General features: G+C 32.8%; 1 protein-coding gene across 1 annotated transcript; it reads left to right on the top strand.

Moving 5' to 3' along the window:
• The first annotated feature begins 14523 nt into the window (after positions 1–14523).
• On the top strand, positions 14524–17025 carry LOC126892520 (uncharacterized). The gene is made up of 2 exons (XM_050662078.1): positions 14524–16141; positions 16899–17025. The coding sequence occupies exons 1-2, from the start codon at positions 14600–14602 to the stop codon at positions 16971–16973; spliced, it is 1617 nt and encodes a 538-aa protein (XP_050518035.1). The 5' UTR covers positions 14524–14599; the 3' UTR covers positions 16974–17025.
• Positions 17026–17538: the final 513 nt, after the last annotated feature.

Below are 17538 nucleotides of genomic sequence, written 5' to 3'. Positions count from 1 at the left end.
CTAGAAAGTTTATAGAGTTATTCTGTTCTGTTTCTACTGTAAACTCAATATTATTATGAAGTGAATTAATATATGATAGAAATTGGTCAAGTTGTCTGTTAGTTCCTGTAAAGCATACTAGTATATCATCCACGTATCTCCACCAATATAAGAACTGTTTAAATACGGGATGTTTAGAAATTGTTGTTTCAAGTTGGTTCATAAATATATCTGATAGCAATGGGCTTAGAGGATTACCCATAATAAGTCCTGCACTGTTGTTTGTGTATATTTGATTATTGAATTCAAAATAGTCTTGATTTATGCAAATTTCAAGAAGGTGTAAAATTTCAGATGCAATGATCGGATTTGTACTATTATGGTCTAAAAGATTCTTAACTAAAACAAAAGTTTCTGTAGGAGGAACACTAGGAAAAAGATTTTTTACGTCAAATGAAATTAGTCTGGAGTTTTTGGGCAATTGAAAATGTTGTATTTTATTAACTAGTTCTAGTGTAAAAATACACCGTAAAAAAACGTAAATTCACCGTAAAAAAACAAAATTTTAAACCAAAAACTCCATAAGAAAGCCCTGAAATTAGTGTATCCACCACCACAGAAAGAACCCAGTACCTTCTGCTCTCTCACATATACTGGCAAGATAACAACAACAATAGCCAGATACATAAAAAAGAAAGGAATAACACCAGCTTTCAGAACTAACAACAACTTAAGCAAATATATTAAGAACAATAAAAGCCGAAAGAGAAAGCAACTACAGAGTGGTGTGTACAAACTAACTTGTGGTGACTGTCCGAAAACGTACATCGGTCAAACTGGCAGAACTTTTGACAAACGGATAGCAGAACACAAAAGGGCATTCAACAATAGAAAAACAGACACTTCTACATACGCACTTCACCTTCTAGATCATAATCATTCTTTCAATGAAGAGTTTAAAATTCTACATATTCAAAATAAAGGCCTTAAGCTATCTTTTTTAGAATCTATGGAAATTAATAAACTGAAAAATACAGATATAATTCTGAATGACCAACTCGAGACAAACAGCTCCCCACTCCTCAACCTCTTCAGTTGAAGATTAAAAAGGCAAACACATTGTAAACTATATTACTTGAGAAAGGCACTCCGCCGAAACAGCTGTAGTCACTTAGATATAATAAATTTTGTGGAAGTATAGAAAACAAACATTCCGTAAGATTATTTTTGCACAGAGAATTGTATTTTTTCTTTCTCGGTAACATTTGCTACATTCCTGAAAAAGGGACCCATAAAAGTTTATTCGATTTATTTAACATTAGCAAAACGTTTCGTATTCGCATTCACTCGTTTTCATTTTCTTGCTACTTACATTCAAATCTCCCTCTCTCTCTCTCTCTCTCTAGTACCTTCCTTTCTTATGGAGTACTGAGCGCTCGTGCGTTTCTTAGCCAAAAGCTCTCGACCTTCTCTTTTTGACCACACGCTATCTTACAGGTGATCCTTGTTTTCTAACATCTGATTCGGTGTCTAAAGGGAAACCTATAATAGTTTTCTTCTTAATAAAATTTATACTGTCTGCACACTTGTTGATGTCTATTTATTTCTGGCCTTTTTCTTGTTTCCTTTTATTTTATATTGTGGGTTTTTTTGAGACACCCTTTTCCAGGGCCGGTAAATACATAGAGAAACCTTTAAGGGCCCGTGAAGACAAATAAAGAAAAATAGAGAGTTGTTTTCCCGTAGGATATTGTCCAAGTTGACCACGTTGTCGTGAAAAATCAACAAATATAAGGTAGGATCAGACCAATTTTCGTCATCATCATTCTCTTTGCCTTAGCCCTATGCGGGGTCGGCTTCCCTAGTTGCATTTCTGCACACAATTCTATCCTGGGTCATATCAATATTAATCCCCTTTACCAACATGTCCTGCCTAATCGTCTCCCCCCACGTCTTCTTTGGTCTTCCTCTCCTACTCCTTCCAGGAATCTGCACTTCAGCTACTCTTCGTATTGGATGATTAACGTCTCGACGTTGAACATGACCAAACCATCTCAACCTATGCTCTCTCATTTTGGCATCAATTGATGCCACACCTAGACTTCCCCTAATATACTCATTTTTAATTTTATCCTTTCTTGTCACTCCACTCATCCATCTAAGCATTCTCATCTCCGCCACATGCATTCGTTGTTCCTCTTTCTTTTTCACTGCCCAACATTCAGTTCCGTACATCATAGCCGGTCTTACGGCGGTTTTATAGAATTTTCCTTTCAGCTTCATTGGAACTTTTCTGTCACACAACACACCACTCGCTTCCTTCCACTTCATACATCCAGCTCCAATTCTACTGCATGCATCTCCATCTATTTCTCCATTACTCTGTAATACCGATCCCAGGTACTTAAAACTATTGCTTTTTACAATCAGTTCACCATGCAAAGGTACCATTTTATTTGTAGTAACTCCATCTTTAAATGCACATTCCAAATACTCTGTCTTTGTCCTACTAAGTTTTAAAAATTTTTCCTCCAGAGCTCGTGTCCACTGTTCCAGTTTTTATTCTAAGTCTCTTTCACTATTTCCTACTAACACGACATGATCAGCATACATTAAGCACCATGGAATTTTACCCTGTAGTTTCGCTGTTATCTGGTCCAAAACTAATGAGAATAAATACAGACTAAGCACCGAGCCTTGGTGCAATCCTACTTTCACATGAAATTTATCAGTATCTCCCACACCTGTCCTAACACTAGCCGGTACTTCCTCATACATATCCCTCACAATCTTTACATATGCACCAGGGACTCCTTTCTTATTGAGTGCCCACCACAGAATCTCTCGAGAAGCTCTATCATATGCTTTCTCAAGATAAATGAATACCATATGAGCGTTTGTTTCTTTCCTCTTGTATTTTTCCATCAACTGCCTTATAATGAAAATTACGTCTGTTGTTGATCTGCCCTGCATAAAGCCAAATTGATTCTCGGATATGTCGGTTTCTTCACGTATCCGTCTATTACTCTCTAATTTTCTTATACTAATTTTCGTATTACCAAGAAAACGTTGATTTACCAGTCAAAGCCGCCTACTTACGAAACCGCGATCCAAATAGTACCTACAGTACTAGTCAGATAGCTTGTTATCAGATTTTATTTTGCTAAATAGTAACATAATTGTTTTAATAACAACGATCCTAATGTACGCTGAAAAGAATGTTCTTAGAGGCAGGCATAAACATTATTTTGGTTTTATTTATCTCATTCTTTTTGTTTTCTTATATTTTATGCAGTTTATGTTTTATGTTTATGTTTTGATAATCACTTTGGGACCAGAAAAAAATAAAATAACAATACAAACATAATGTTTGTATTTAATATGTCATGTACGGTTATATATTGCTTTTTCTGCGTTTTTCGCAAAGCATTTAAATTGATCGATATTAGATTTCAGCTAAATCCTATAAGCTTTCATTCCTAATCTTTTCAAAAATACGCGAAACATTTTCCCAAAATAATAAAGACATTTCGTTTATTATTTTTTGCACAGAGAATTGTATTTTTCTTTCTCGGCCACATTTGCTACATTCATGAAAAAGGGACCCATAAAAGTTTATTCGATTTATTTAACATCAGCAAAACGTTTCGTATTCGCATGCATTCGTTTTGTTTTTCTTGCGGCTTACATTCAAATCTAACAGTTGACAAAAACTGTCTCCAATTCCTTTGTTCGCCAGCCTATTTATATAAAACCCCATCTACCTAATTCTTTCCTTTTATTAAGGTTTGTGTATGGAAGACGGTAAGACGAATCAATTTAAATCACTTTATATAAATGTACGTTTCGTAAAAAATTCCGTATAAAATATGTAGATAAGTAAATCCTTGTGGAGGAAAAAAATTTAAAAAAATTTTTTGGTAATCTCATAATCAGAAGTCGGATTTATAGGCAACAATAATTGAAGAAAAGGCACTTACACATATAGGCAATATAGACAACTAATAACTTAAAATTAACATGAAGTAAAACTCCCTAGTGTAGTTGGTATATTTAATAAAAATTATAAAAATTTTTAAAAATCCAAACGGATTACGTTCAAAACGTTTTCGGACTTATCAGTCCATCATCAGTGAACTCTCTGTCCTTGCTAAATAGCCACAATGCCAAACACTGGTCAAGATGTATGTTCTAACTACATGGTGAAATCTGATCTACAATTTGGCTTACATTGGATGCCAACGGATTAGTACTAGGAACATGATGCTCTACTCCATTAATTAAGAGATTTTTTATCTCTAAAAATAAAAAATCTAAAGATATCTAAGATAAAAAATCTCTTAATTAATGGAGTAGAGCATCATGTTCCTAGTACTAATCCGTTGGCATCCAATGTAAGCCAAATTGTAGATCAGATTTCACCATGTAGTTAGAATATACATCTTGACCAGTGTTTGGCATTGTGGCTATTTAGCAAGGACAGAGAGTTCACTGATGATGGACTGATAAGTCCGAAAACGTTTTGAACGTAATCCGTTTGGATTTTTAAAAAAAAATTTTTATAATTTTTATTAAATATACCAACTACACTAGGGAGTTTTACTTCATGTTAATTTTATTTAACTAGATGGTATACAGCCAACCTTCGGGTATTATCCCGTTTTATTTTTATAACTAATAACTTCTTATTAATTCATTTATTCATTAAGCCTTACAATACCTAGGGATTATAGCCAACGCCATGCATTTCAAAATCCTATTCTTGGGTGAGGAGGATTACTCCTGTCTTTTATAGCTTGCTGTGTGTCCTGGCTGCTGTCGTAACTCTTTTCCATTGCTTCCTGTCCTTGCACTGAACTTTCCAATCTTTAACACTAATTGCTCTTATGTCTTTTCCTACATCATTCCGCCATCTTCTTTTCGGTCTTCCTCTATACTCGGGCCATCGGGTGTTTAGATATTTATCTTCTCAGCATCTGAGTGTGTGCGTCTCTGTATAATACGTTCTATCCATTCCAAGCGAATAGGTTTCATATATACTGGGTTGGGATAAAGTATGGAACCAAGCAATATCTTTGAAACGAAATGAACAATATTTATGAAACTTTACATGCAAGTACAGTGGCGCAAAAGTCATCTGTTGCCATATTTTTTGATACTACTCCACTTCCGGTTTCACCGGAAATATCCTTAACATATTTAATTTAGGAAATTTAGGAAATTTCAGGAAATCATGAGACTGGTGGCTTAGTCTGTATGTACATTGAAGCATTGACAGTTATTACCACATTTCACTTAACAACAAAATGTGTTTATTAAAAGTATTGAAGCTATTTCCTTGTGGCATTTTTATGATTAATTATTTATATGGGAAATAAGCCACAATTAAAATGAAAAAAATAATTTTATTAACGTTTCGACGCCCAAATCGGGTGCCGTTAATATACGGTTATATATATATATATATATATATATATATATATATATATATATATATATATATATATATATATGTCTTCATATCAAGGCGAGATCCGTTTGTATCATAAGCTATACAAGATGAGATCCGTTTTGCAAGGCGAGATCCGATTTTGGATCTCACCTTGTATTCACGTGTATATAGTGACATCTCGATGTAACAATGGTTAGGGTACAAGGAAATCGATTTTTGTCTGGACCTCATTTTGCACCCCTTTTGGTGAATTTTATATTGCAGTGGTTCCACTAAATCCGCTCTAGAGGGCAGCGCGCGCGATCCGTTGTGTATATGGTAAATATATATTTTGCAGACAACCCGAGATCCGGTAAATTTGGAAACATCGCAAATGAATTTCACGGTCAGCTCTCTCACTCGGCTTATGTCTAGCTTGAATAAGAATGTTTACATTATTTAAGGGCTCTGTCCAGAAAGGCGATTGTCAAATATCTCTAGAACTAGACGGCATATCGAAAAAACTTTGGAATGCTTTTTGAATGGTTTTTCAAAATCTATATACTTATGCAATAGCAGGGTTCTTATTCTGCCTGCGAAAGCGGTGGGTGTAGCAACTTTGAATTTTCAACTGAAACACTTTATTTTTAATTAAATAGTTGAAATTTAGAATTAAAAATACACAACTTTTGTTTGAATCGATAATAGCTTCTTTAATCCAGTCGGAAGAGCTTCACAATCGTAGTTTTGATGACATTTTTAGGGTTTAGGGGTACCTCAGGTAGTTAGCTTAAAACGTAAGAAATAAATTTGAATAGTTAATGTTTATTGATAAACAAAGCTCCAATTCTATTTTACTTCAACTCATTTTAAGGCTATTTCAATAAACTCATCGGTTCTTTTTTCAGTTTTTTGGTAAAACATTGTAACTTATAGACGAAAATTCTTAAAATCGGCTATTTTTCATTTAAATTGTCAATAAATAATTAAATTGAGAAAAAACTGGTCAGATTTACATAAATTTTGTTATTCCGTCCATATAGAAACTAAAACAATTGTTACGTAGTTACACTGAGTGTCATAAAAACCGTGTATTTTTACTCATTTCTTTGAGCTATTTCACGTAATATCGAGATGTAAGTTGTATTTTTTACATAAGTTATATTAACGTTAAACTGACTTAATTTATAGTTTTATAAGCAACAATTAAGTATAGCGAAATTTATAAAACCTTGTTTAAATTGTTTTTTCATGCTCTATAATGCGGTTATCTTAAATTTTGTTTTGGATGTTTTTCTTCTTACTGGTAGACAAAAAATGACAAAATGTGCATTTTTGACATCAAATTGTTGATAACCAACATAGTTACTAATCAAAATATTAAAAAAACTAACCGTCGGTATAACAGGTTGCCTGGAAACCAGATGCAGAACAGTACCATAAATGTTTTAGACTTTTTAGCACTTTCTTTAAGTGAAATTTAAAATCATTTACCACCCATGTACACTCATTACGGAATCTGTTACAAGAATTTCAGCGATTTCAGCCATTTTTTCAAAATTTATTTGGATTTTCTCTAGTAATCCTTCCAAAAGACAATACATAAATGGTGAATACCTTTTACACCAACTTCAAGGAGGGTAATTTATACAGGTACATACCTGGAATTATTATATGGACCGTTCACTCTTGTTAGAGTATAGTTCGCTCAAATATAAGCTCTTTTAATCCATTTCACGCGGTAAATTAGTCCGCTTTTCCTTTAGGTCTTAGTTCATAGGTTGTGATGTTTTTTTGCCCTCTCTACTATCTTCTTCCACTCTCTCCGGTCCTGAATCTTTTCTCTCCAGTTTGCAATTTCCATCTTTGATATATCGTCTAGCAGTTGATCTTCCCATCTAATTTTTGGTCTTCCTCTTGGTCTATTTTTTACTGGTTTCCAGTTCATTATCTTCCTGATCAGTTCTTCTACCCCTCTTCTTTGTGTGTGCCCAAACCATCTGAGGCTTTGTGCTTTAATGAATTTTACTATATCTTCTCCTTTATTTATATTTATTATTTCATGGTTCATCAGCTTTCAATATTCCCCTGTTTCTGTCTTTACTGGGCCATGTATCCTTATAATTTTTCTCTCAATTATTTTTAACTTTTCTTCGTCTTTTTTCGTAAGGCACATTACTTCTGCTCCATAGGCTATCACTGATCTGATTGCTGCTGTGTATATTTTTGATTTTGTTTTTTTTTGCTCAGGTTTTTGTCCTTGAGTAGTTAGTGATATTTCCAATATACTCTATTACCTGCTTTAATTCTGTCGTTTATCTCTATACTCCTTCCGTTTTTGCCGTCCACCATCACCCCCAGGTATTTGAAGCAATCTACTCTCTGGAATGTATTTTCACCTATCTTTATTTCTGCTATTCTGTTTACATTGTCTCGTGTGCTTATAAGGTATTTTGTTTTATTCTGATTGATTATTAGTCCTCTCGTCTTTGCTTCTCTTACCAGGGTTAAAAGTGCCTCTTCTAGTCTTTTTTTATCTCGTGCTACCAGTCCCAGTTCATCTGCATATCCTATGATCTGTGTTGAGCTTTGAATAATTGTCTTTTTCAGCACTGTGTCCCTAATTACTCCTTCTAGAGCGATATTAAATAGTGTCGTTTGTCGTTGACAGACTGTCTCCTTGTCTTACTTCAAGTTCTATTTTGATGTCATTTGTATCGCCCTCATTTGTTTTAACTTTTGCTGTTGAGTCTTTTATTGTCATTCTAGTTAGTCTTATTAATTTTGCCGGTATCTCCATTTTTTTCATTTCTTTTAATAATTGTTGTCTGTATATGCTGTTGAAGGCCTGTTGGAAGTCGATGAATAGTATGTGTAATTCTATGTCATGTTCATAGCTTTTTTCAATTGTTTGTGTCAGTACGTGTATTGCATCTATTGTTGATCTTCCTTTGATCTATTGTTCTAAAACCCTGTTGATATGGTCCTATAATTTTTTCTGTGTATTGATTTAGTCGGTTTCTTATAATTGTGGTCAATATCTTATACGTTGTATTTAGTAGCATAATTGGTCTGTAGTTGCAGCACTTAGTTGGATCTCCTTTCTTAAAGATTGGTGCGATGTGTCCGTTTTTCCATTCTATGGGCATGCTTTCGTCCTTCCAAATTGTAACCATTAACTTGTGCATTCGCTTCGTGAGCTCCTCTCCGCCGTTGATGATCAGTTCGTTGTTGATTTCATCTGGCCCTGGCGTTTTGTTTACTTTTAGTTGTTTTAATACCTCCATGAATTCCTAATAAGTTGGTGCGACTTCCTCTTCATCTCTGTTATCTCTTATATCCTCATCCTCTGAATATGCCTTATTGTCGTTTTTGTATAGGTCCGTGAAATGTTTTTCCCAATCTTTTTTGTTTATTTTTGTGACAGATTTTTTGGTACTGTGTTGTTGTTTTATCTATTCGAACAATTTCTTGTTGTCTTTATTATTCGTTTCTAATTCTTGCATTTGTTCAGAGATCCATGTGTTCTTCTTTCTTCTATAGAGTTTCAATGCTTCTTGTTTTTCTTTTCTATATTGGTCCAGTTGTTCCTGTTCGGCACTTTGTAGCCATTTGTTTCTTGCGAGGTGCTTCAGTTGACTTTTTTGGTGACATTCCTCATCAAACCATTCTTTCGATTCTTTGTTTTTTTGGAATCCTATTATTTGTTCTGCTGTCTCTATTATGCTGTTCTTTATGTTTTTCCATTCTCCTTCTACTTCTATGTGCTCGTACTGACCCAATTTTTGTTCCAGTTTTTCTGTTTATTGTTACTTTGTTTCTTGCGTTGTCAGATTGGCTATATTCCATTTCCTCCTTTTTCCTTCCTTATGATTATTTGCTTTGATTATTTTCATCTTAAGTTTTGCTATCAACAATATGTGGTCAGTGCCTCCATTTGCCCCTCTATATGACCTTAAGTCTTGTATTATTTGTGTCCACTTTTTCGAAATTAGAGTATGATTTATTTGGTTTCCATCCATTCTTCCTGGTATCATCCATGTTATTTTGATTTCTTTTTTATGTTTATGCCCAGTACTAACTATATATGTATTTGTTGCTGCTGCTAGGTTGCAGATTTCTCCTCCATTATCATTCGTAGTTTCATGAATGGTTTCTTTGCCAGCTACATTACGATTATAGTCCTCCTTTCCGATCTTTGCATTGAAATCACCCAATATTATTCCTCGTAATATTTTCACAGGTTTCTTCCAGGATGTCTTAGAATTCTATTTTATCTTCTTGGTTTGCTTCTTCGGTGGGTGCATAGCAATTGACTATCGAGATGTGGGCTTGTTTATTTTCTTATGTAAGATATCCTTTCATTAACTGCTTTGAATTGTATCAGTTTTTCCCTCATTTTTTTGTTCACATAAATGCCGTACCATTCGTTCCCTGTTTGTTTTCTCCCGAATAATACATGCTAAAGTTTTTCTTCTCAATTTTTCCTTCTTTCTTCCATCGTATTTCCTGTACGGCTAGGATTTCTAGTTGGTATTTTTTCATTTCAAGAGCTATTTCTTGCATCTTACCTGCTGTCAGCATGGTTCTAATATTCCAAGAGCCCATTCTAATGGGTTTTGTTCTTTTCTTCTTATTGAGATTCTTTCTTTATTTTGTGTGCGTTATTTTGTTTTCGTTAACCGTTTGCATTTCCGAGTCTTTTTTTGCCATGTCAATATCATATATTTCAGCCGCTGTTCTTAGTTTATTAGTTTTTTGAATTTTCTATCAGCTGTACTTTCTCTTCGTCCCATATCTAGATTTTGCCATTCACTATTAATTTCTTGTAGCCGATTTTCGTTTGCTTACCTTTGCTTCTTTCGTCCTTTGCTATTTTAGTTATTTCCTTTTGTATTTCTTTTTCTTTAGATGTCCAATCGTTGTTTATATAGATACGATCTTTATGCTGTTTTAGTTTACGTTTCTTGTTTAGGATTTCCATTTTATCCGTGAGGGGTTCTGTTTCTATTGCGCATACTGTTTCTCCTATTTTTTTGCACTTCTTAGTTTTATTTGTATTTGCAACTCTTGGGCTCTGAAATTTTCCATTTCTTCTTTTAATTTCTTATAATCATTTGTTTCTACTTTCAACCCAGTTACGATCAAGCTTTTCTTTTTGCTAAATTTCTCCAGTTGCTCCATTCATTCATGTAGCTGTTTTACTTCTTTTTTTAGTTTTTGTTTCTCTGCTTTTACACCCATTAACTCTTTATTGGTTTGTTGTTATTCTTTCCTTATTTGTTTTATTTCCTGAAGCATTTCATCGTTTTTATTCATTAGCTCTTTCATTATTGTAATCATAACATTTTCCATGTCTTCCTTGTTTTCGTTGCCTGCTTTGCTTGGTGACCGTTTTTTAATTTTACTTCTATTAAAACAATCATCCAAGTTTTCTCTTTTGCGTTTCGTTTCATCATCGGTTTCAATTCCTGTGACATTTTTTTCATTTTCTAGGAGTGCAGCGCTAAATACCTGGAATACCGATATTAGATTATCAACAATACTTAAAAAATGAAAGTTACCAATTCACCGGTAGTTAATGCGTTATTTAAAAATTACGTGCGCACCAGAGTTGCCAGTTGGTCTGTAATTAGGATGGGGATTAAAATAGATACGAATTCACCGGGACCCGGAAATATGCCCACCCTAATATTCTAGTTACGTAAGCTCGCCCGATTGGCGCATGACGTTAACAACAGAGTAAAGCATAGTCCCGTCTATGCGTTCGTAATACGAACGCGAATCAAATTTGAGAATAGTACAAATGAATGAATTATGACTAAAAGAAACTAAGTGATTTTTATAGTTTAGAGGAAAATTATTAAACTATTTACTTTTATTTAAATTGATTTTCAGTTATTTGTAAAGTTCCCAGTTTCTTGATTATATTGGTATCCGGAAAATAAAAATATTCATATAATCGATATCCACTAAAATTATTATATTTCGTTAGTTGGCAAAAATTGATTAGTGGCCTACACATTAGTAAATATAATTTTTACCAAGGGGAAGAAAAGCCCCAAAATAAAACCATAAATTTAATGGATTGATAAAAAAACAAAATTTTTTAATTTTAAATAATGTATTTCATCAGATTTAAGTAAGAGGCTTGGAAAAGACAAAAATAAGTTTTACAGTTTTCATGCCATGCACTTTATTTAAATTTTGTGCATTGCCATGCACTTTATTTAAATTTTGTGCATGTGAAATAGACGTACATACAGCAACTATGTAGCAGTTTTCATAATTTTTCTTTTACGCAATGTCAGGTTGTTAAGAGACTTGTTTAATTCTTTAATTCGGAAGTACATCCGAGACCTAAAAAGTAACTTGTTCGCTTTGTTAGAACAGTCTACAGTTACACTTTTGGACATAAGGTTTTCTAAATAATTTTTAGTTACCAAAATGGAATCACCATTCATGTGGAAAGAAAAATTGTCTCCAGTTACTTAATATATGTCAAGAGAGTGTCTGATGGTTTACATAAACCACACTTACTCAAATGATCAACCCACGTGTACGTTGAAACATCTTCGGATTGAATACTGGAGTCCTTCAATTTATGGCAGATATAACCAGCCAAATTCTCCAAACCATCATACTCGAGGTCACTAATGTTTTTTCATTCTAACTCTCATTGAAAACTTGAAAATCCACAACTGTTTCGTTGTTAGAATCCAGCCTTTGGATCAATTGTCCAGAAATTGGTAAATCTGGGATGTCGTCTGTTTAAACGTTCGAAAATTCGTTCCGTTGTCTCTCCTACCCGTATATAACTTTTATAAAATAAAATAAAGCTTTTTGTTAACACTTTAAAAAAATTTTAATGGGTTTTCCCCGAAAAGAGCTTCATTTTTTGGTACTATGTATCACGTTAAAATATTTGTTTTGGAATTTGAAGGATAAGATCGTCTTTTTTATGAGCTACAAATTTACTTTTACTGGTTCTATAGACTAAGAATATATCATTTTTCCGTTTTTTATATGCTACATTTTTTCCAAGAATATTTTTTCGATATAATACTTACTTTTTGAGTATTTGCGAAAAACCGCCGAAAAACGTGTTTTTTTTTGTTGAAAAGTAAATATTTTTAGTCGCAAGTGACTCTAGTACCTACTACTAAATTAACCTAGTACCTAAGTTAAAAAAACTCTATAGAACAAAAGTTGCTTAAACTTAGTCAGATCTGTTTCCGGACTTATTTTAAACGTATATTTTTTCACCCTCCAAGTAAAAGCAATCAACGGCACAAATTCAACTTTGAAGTGGGGGATGGGTAGAATCTAAATCCAAATTTTCATGCAATTAGGAGTTGACCCTGAAAATTATGTGTTTCTTTTTATCTTTTAAATCATTTTACTTAAAATCATTTTTTAACTATCAAATAATAATTACATATTGAGTTATTTTATTTTTTAAACTTTAATAATATTTATAAAAAATTTTACTTTCTTGTAATGTATTTTTAAAACAAGCAATCATTTAAATAATTATTTTGTAACAATTTGTATTATTTAAGAATATAATAATTACATTTTGGTTTCGTAGTAAGTGTTTTTTAAGAATATTAATGTATAGTTTTAAAATATTGTATTGCAAATAATTATCATTATTAAATGGTTATTATTTGTCAAGTATTCTTTTTCTTTTTTCACACCCTTATGTATGTAATAAAACTAAGGGACTTTCTGAAAGGTCAATCGTAGACTTTAAAGACACAAAAGAAGCGATACTTAAAAGTTACGCCCATTATATATCTTTATATCGTGGGAAATATACAATACAACACGAGCTCCAACCGCTCGACTAATACTCTTTAGAGCTGGCATCAGTGTGTGATCTCGCGTTGAACGGTAAATATCTAAAATTTCGTATATAAGTCCTCCCCTTTACTTTTCAGCGACGGATCTCGTTTCGCTGTAAATTTATCAGAAAAATTTAAGTACAAAAATCTTTTCCCCTCTAAGTGTGCCATGATTAATATGTTAATTATAAAGATACTTATGAACAATATACTCCAATAATTAATTTCCTATTGGTGGATCTCGGGTTGTCCTCGATTTAGTCGGATCTCGCCTTGATATGAAGACGTATATATATATATATATATATATATATATATATATATATTAGGGTGGTCCTTATTTTCGAAAGTTCATATTTTTTCAAAATTATTTGTAATTTTGTTCAGTTACACCAAAACATTAAAAATACAAAATTTCAGCTCAATCCGATAATATTAACACGTGCCGCATTGGCCTTGAAGTTTCATGCATCTGACTGTCTAACATGCTACGACGAGTCGGCGCCAAGTGCGTTCGAATTCGCTACAAGCGCGACTACAAGTCTCGACAAGTCAATTTTGTTTTTACATATTATTTGTTCAATGCTACATTCGTTTTAGTTTCGTACTTGAAGTGCATAAGAAAAGACGTGCTATATAAGTAATTGATAAAAGTGCTGAAATGTCCACTTTGCGGAACAATATTTATCTACTTGGAGTGATGAAAAATCAAATCTGCGGTAGTAAATTACCATGTAAACGAGATGTTTTGAGTGTACTTTTTTATAACATGAGAGTGGTAAATTTAAATCTTAATGACAGCAGTGCTTTAGTTATTGATGAAGTGGTCGTTTTTTGGAAAAAAGCAAGAATCCCAGTTCAAAACCGTTCAAACTGTATTTTGAAATTAAAATCTTTGTACGATAATGTCAGAAATTTAGAAAAATCTAAAAATAGAGATACTGAACGGCAGAGAGAAAAAGAAAATGATTTTAAAGAAGCTTTAGACAACCTTTTCGATATTGCCACCTTAAATGCGTTAAATGAGATTAAAATCGCCGAAGATAGAGAATTTTTAATTAAGCAAAGGGAGAAAGGTAGAGTAGGTTGTATGTTGGGAGTAGATATCAAATTATTACGTAAGGAAAAGCGGAAAGAAGAACGCACAGCTGCAGAGTTGAAAAGAAAAGAAGATTTGTTGGAAAATTCTAGTTGTTCGATTGGACATTTTGAAATGGAAGATAAATAACACGAAGATTCACAGAAAAAAGTGATAAATCAAGACAACAGTGAAGATGACATATATTTCATATCGGAATCTCAACAGGGTCCATCTTCAAACAAGAGAGGACGAAAGACGTTAATGACACCTCGCCTGGCCGCTGCCTTGGACAAATGTAAAGTGAGTGACAGGGATGCAATGCATATTATTTCTGCCGTCCTAGAAGCTCTTAATATAGATATCACCGAGTTTGTTCTCAATAGATCGTCTATCAAAAGAAATAGAGAGATTTTGCGGAAAATAAAATATTCATCAATAAAATCGGTAGGAAATGATGCAAATTTTATTGAAGTGCATTGGGATTCCAAATTATTGCCTGATATCACAAAAAATGAGAAAATTGATCGGCTTCCTGTGATCGCGGTTGGTTTAGATTTTGAACAATTATTAGGAGTACCTGGAATTGCATCATCAGCAGGATCGGAAGTTTGCTCTGCTGTGTTCCATATCACTGATGAATGGAATTTAACCGAAAAAATTCAAGCCTTTTGTTTTGATACTACAGCATCAAACACTGGACGTATAAAAGGAGCTGCAGTTCTGCTTCAACAAAGGTTAGGGCGAGATATTTTGTGGCTTCCATGCCGACACCATATATTTGAGGTCGTTTTGGCTGGTGTATTCACGAGGACAAAAGCAATTGTAACATCCGGCCCTGAAATTGCTCAATTCAAAGCACTTAAAGAAAACTGGAAGAATATTGATAAAATGAAATTTTTAGATTATACCAGCGATGAAGCCGTTTATAATGCACTGAAAGAAGTAGCGCCCGAAATTATTTATTTTGTGAAACAGAAACTTGCAGAAGAGCAACCACGTGATGACTACAAAGAGTTTTTGCAATTGACGCTCATTTTTTTGGGAGATAAAACAAATGTGAGTTTTAGGGCCCCCGGTGCATATCATTTAGCGAGATGGATGGCTAAAGCGATTTATTGTTTAAAACTTTTTTTATTTCGCGATCAAATGAAAATGAGAAAGGATAATTCCAAACTGAATGCAGAAATTTGCGTTTTCGTTGTATACTGTTATGTAGAGGCCTGGTTTTCAGCAACGAATACTACAGGAGCTCCCCTAAATGATATATATTTTTTGAGAAAATTGGTTATATTTAAAAATATTAATGAAAACATTGCAACCATTGCAATAACAAAATTTTTAAACCATTTATGGTATCTAAGTGAAGAGTGTGCTGCCATGGCAATATTTGACGATAGAATTGAGAGAGTTGAAAAAATTAGAATGGCTCAAAAAATTATGGAATGTGCAAGTAAAAACATAGAGACTGTGAATGAAAAAGAAGAAGAAAATGAAGAGACAGAAGTCATTGAGAAAAAACTATCGTTGCAAATCCGAGATGTCCAAAATTTTGTTCAAAAAGATCTACCAACTGAATTATTGTCCGCCAATTCACTTCAGTTATTTAAACGATTCGGTATTTGTGTTGAATTTCTTCAGGACGATCCGCTGAATTGGGAAAACAGAGAGGATTATCGCACAGGAAAAAATATCATTTCAACCTTAAAATGTACAAATGATATTGCAGAAAGAGGAGTCAAGTTGATTGAGGATTACAATGAAAAAATGACGAAAAATGAACATCAAAAACAATTTTTGATACAGGTATGTAGTATGTATAAACAATAGTTATTTATGAAACAGTTCGTGAAGTATGCTTTTTGCGAACGCACGCGATACTTAGAGTACGAGCGATAGCGAGTGCTCTACATCGCGTAAGTTCGCAAAAAGTACTTCACGCACAGTTTCATACAATATTTTATCTACTCTACGATAAATAAATCAAAAAACTGTAACTCTTCGTCACTGGAATTCATTTCAATTCTATTTACAATTTTTAGAACTTTGACATTTAAAAATTCTAATTTCTTTCAAACCACAAAACTGTCAAAATTTTTGTTGTAATTTATTGCTCATTATGTCATCACCATGACAACGCGAAAGTTAAGGATATTTGATTATATGAAAGTGTGTGAAAAACCCATTGAAAGTGTGTGAAAAAGTTAGTCCCATTTAAAATACACAGGTACTTCACGCACACTTTAAATCCTTCACGAACTGCTATCTATAATGACAGTTTTCACAAACTAAAAACTGATACATAATATGACGTAGAGTAGATAAATTTAATTTTTTGTTATTTTTTTCTTAGCAGTTAGTCCCATTTAAAATACACAGGTACTTCACGCACACTTTAAATCCTTCACGAACTGCTATCTATAATGACAGTTTTCACAAACTAAAAACTGATACATAATATGACGTAGAGTAGATAAATTTAATTTTTTGTTATTTTTTTCTTGAACACATTATATAGGCTAGGTTCAGAAAACACATTCAATATTATTTTTTTTTTATTCAGGTTGTTCAGGAGTACCGGAGAGAGTTCCCAGTCGCCACAAAAGGAGGCTTACTTAAATCCAAAATATGTATCTGAAGTGGATGTATCATTTCAATAAATAAAAAATATAGTATTAGGATAAACTATATCTTTATTTTACGTTTTCATTTTAATTAGTATGTTTTTATACTAAAGTTTAAAAAAAATGCGTAATTTTATGTTTACAGTCGAGCGTACGCGTACATTGTCGTTCTTATAGGTAATAACTGCCTTACATTGAATCTCACAACTTTAGCGTCGATGCGGCACGTGTTAATATTAACCGATTGAGCTGAAATTTGTTATATTTTCATGTCTTATATAAAGGAACATTCTGGCAAATAATTTCTAAAAAATTCGAAAAAAAATTTTTTTCCTTATAAATAAGGACCACCCTAATATATATATATATATATATATATATATATATATATATATATATATATATATATATATATATATATATTTGTACAAATATTATCGACCGTACTGTGTTAAATAGTAATGTTTGAATAACGGCAATTCGGTCAGTTTGAATAACAATAACGTGTATTTGAAAAATAACTATATATATATATATATATATATATATATATATATATATATATATATATATAGTTAC

The sequence above is a fragment of the Diabrotica virgifera genome, chromosome 9, assembly GCF_917563875.1.
Source record: "Diabrotica virgifera virgifera chromosome 9, PGI_DIABVI_V3a".
Lineage (NCBI taxonomy): Eukaryota > Metazoa > Arthropoda > Insecta > Coleoptera > Chrysomelidae > Diabrotica > Diabrotica virgifera.
This window is presented reverse-complemented; position numbering and strand designations above follow the sequence as displayed.

Bases quoted from the DNA above. Each gene is read 5' to 3' on its own strand.
- LOC126892520 (XM_050662078.1), top strand. From the start codon at position 14,600: ATGACACCTCGCCTGGCCGCTGCCTTGGACAAATGTAAAGTGAGTGAC. The intron at 16,142-16,898 runs GTATGTAGTATG...TTTTTTATTCAG, and splicing joins AAAAACAATTTTTGATACAG to GTTGTTCAGGAGTACCGGAG.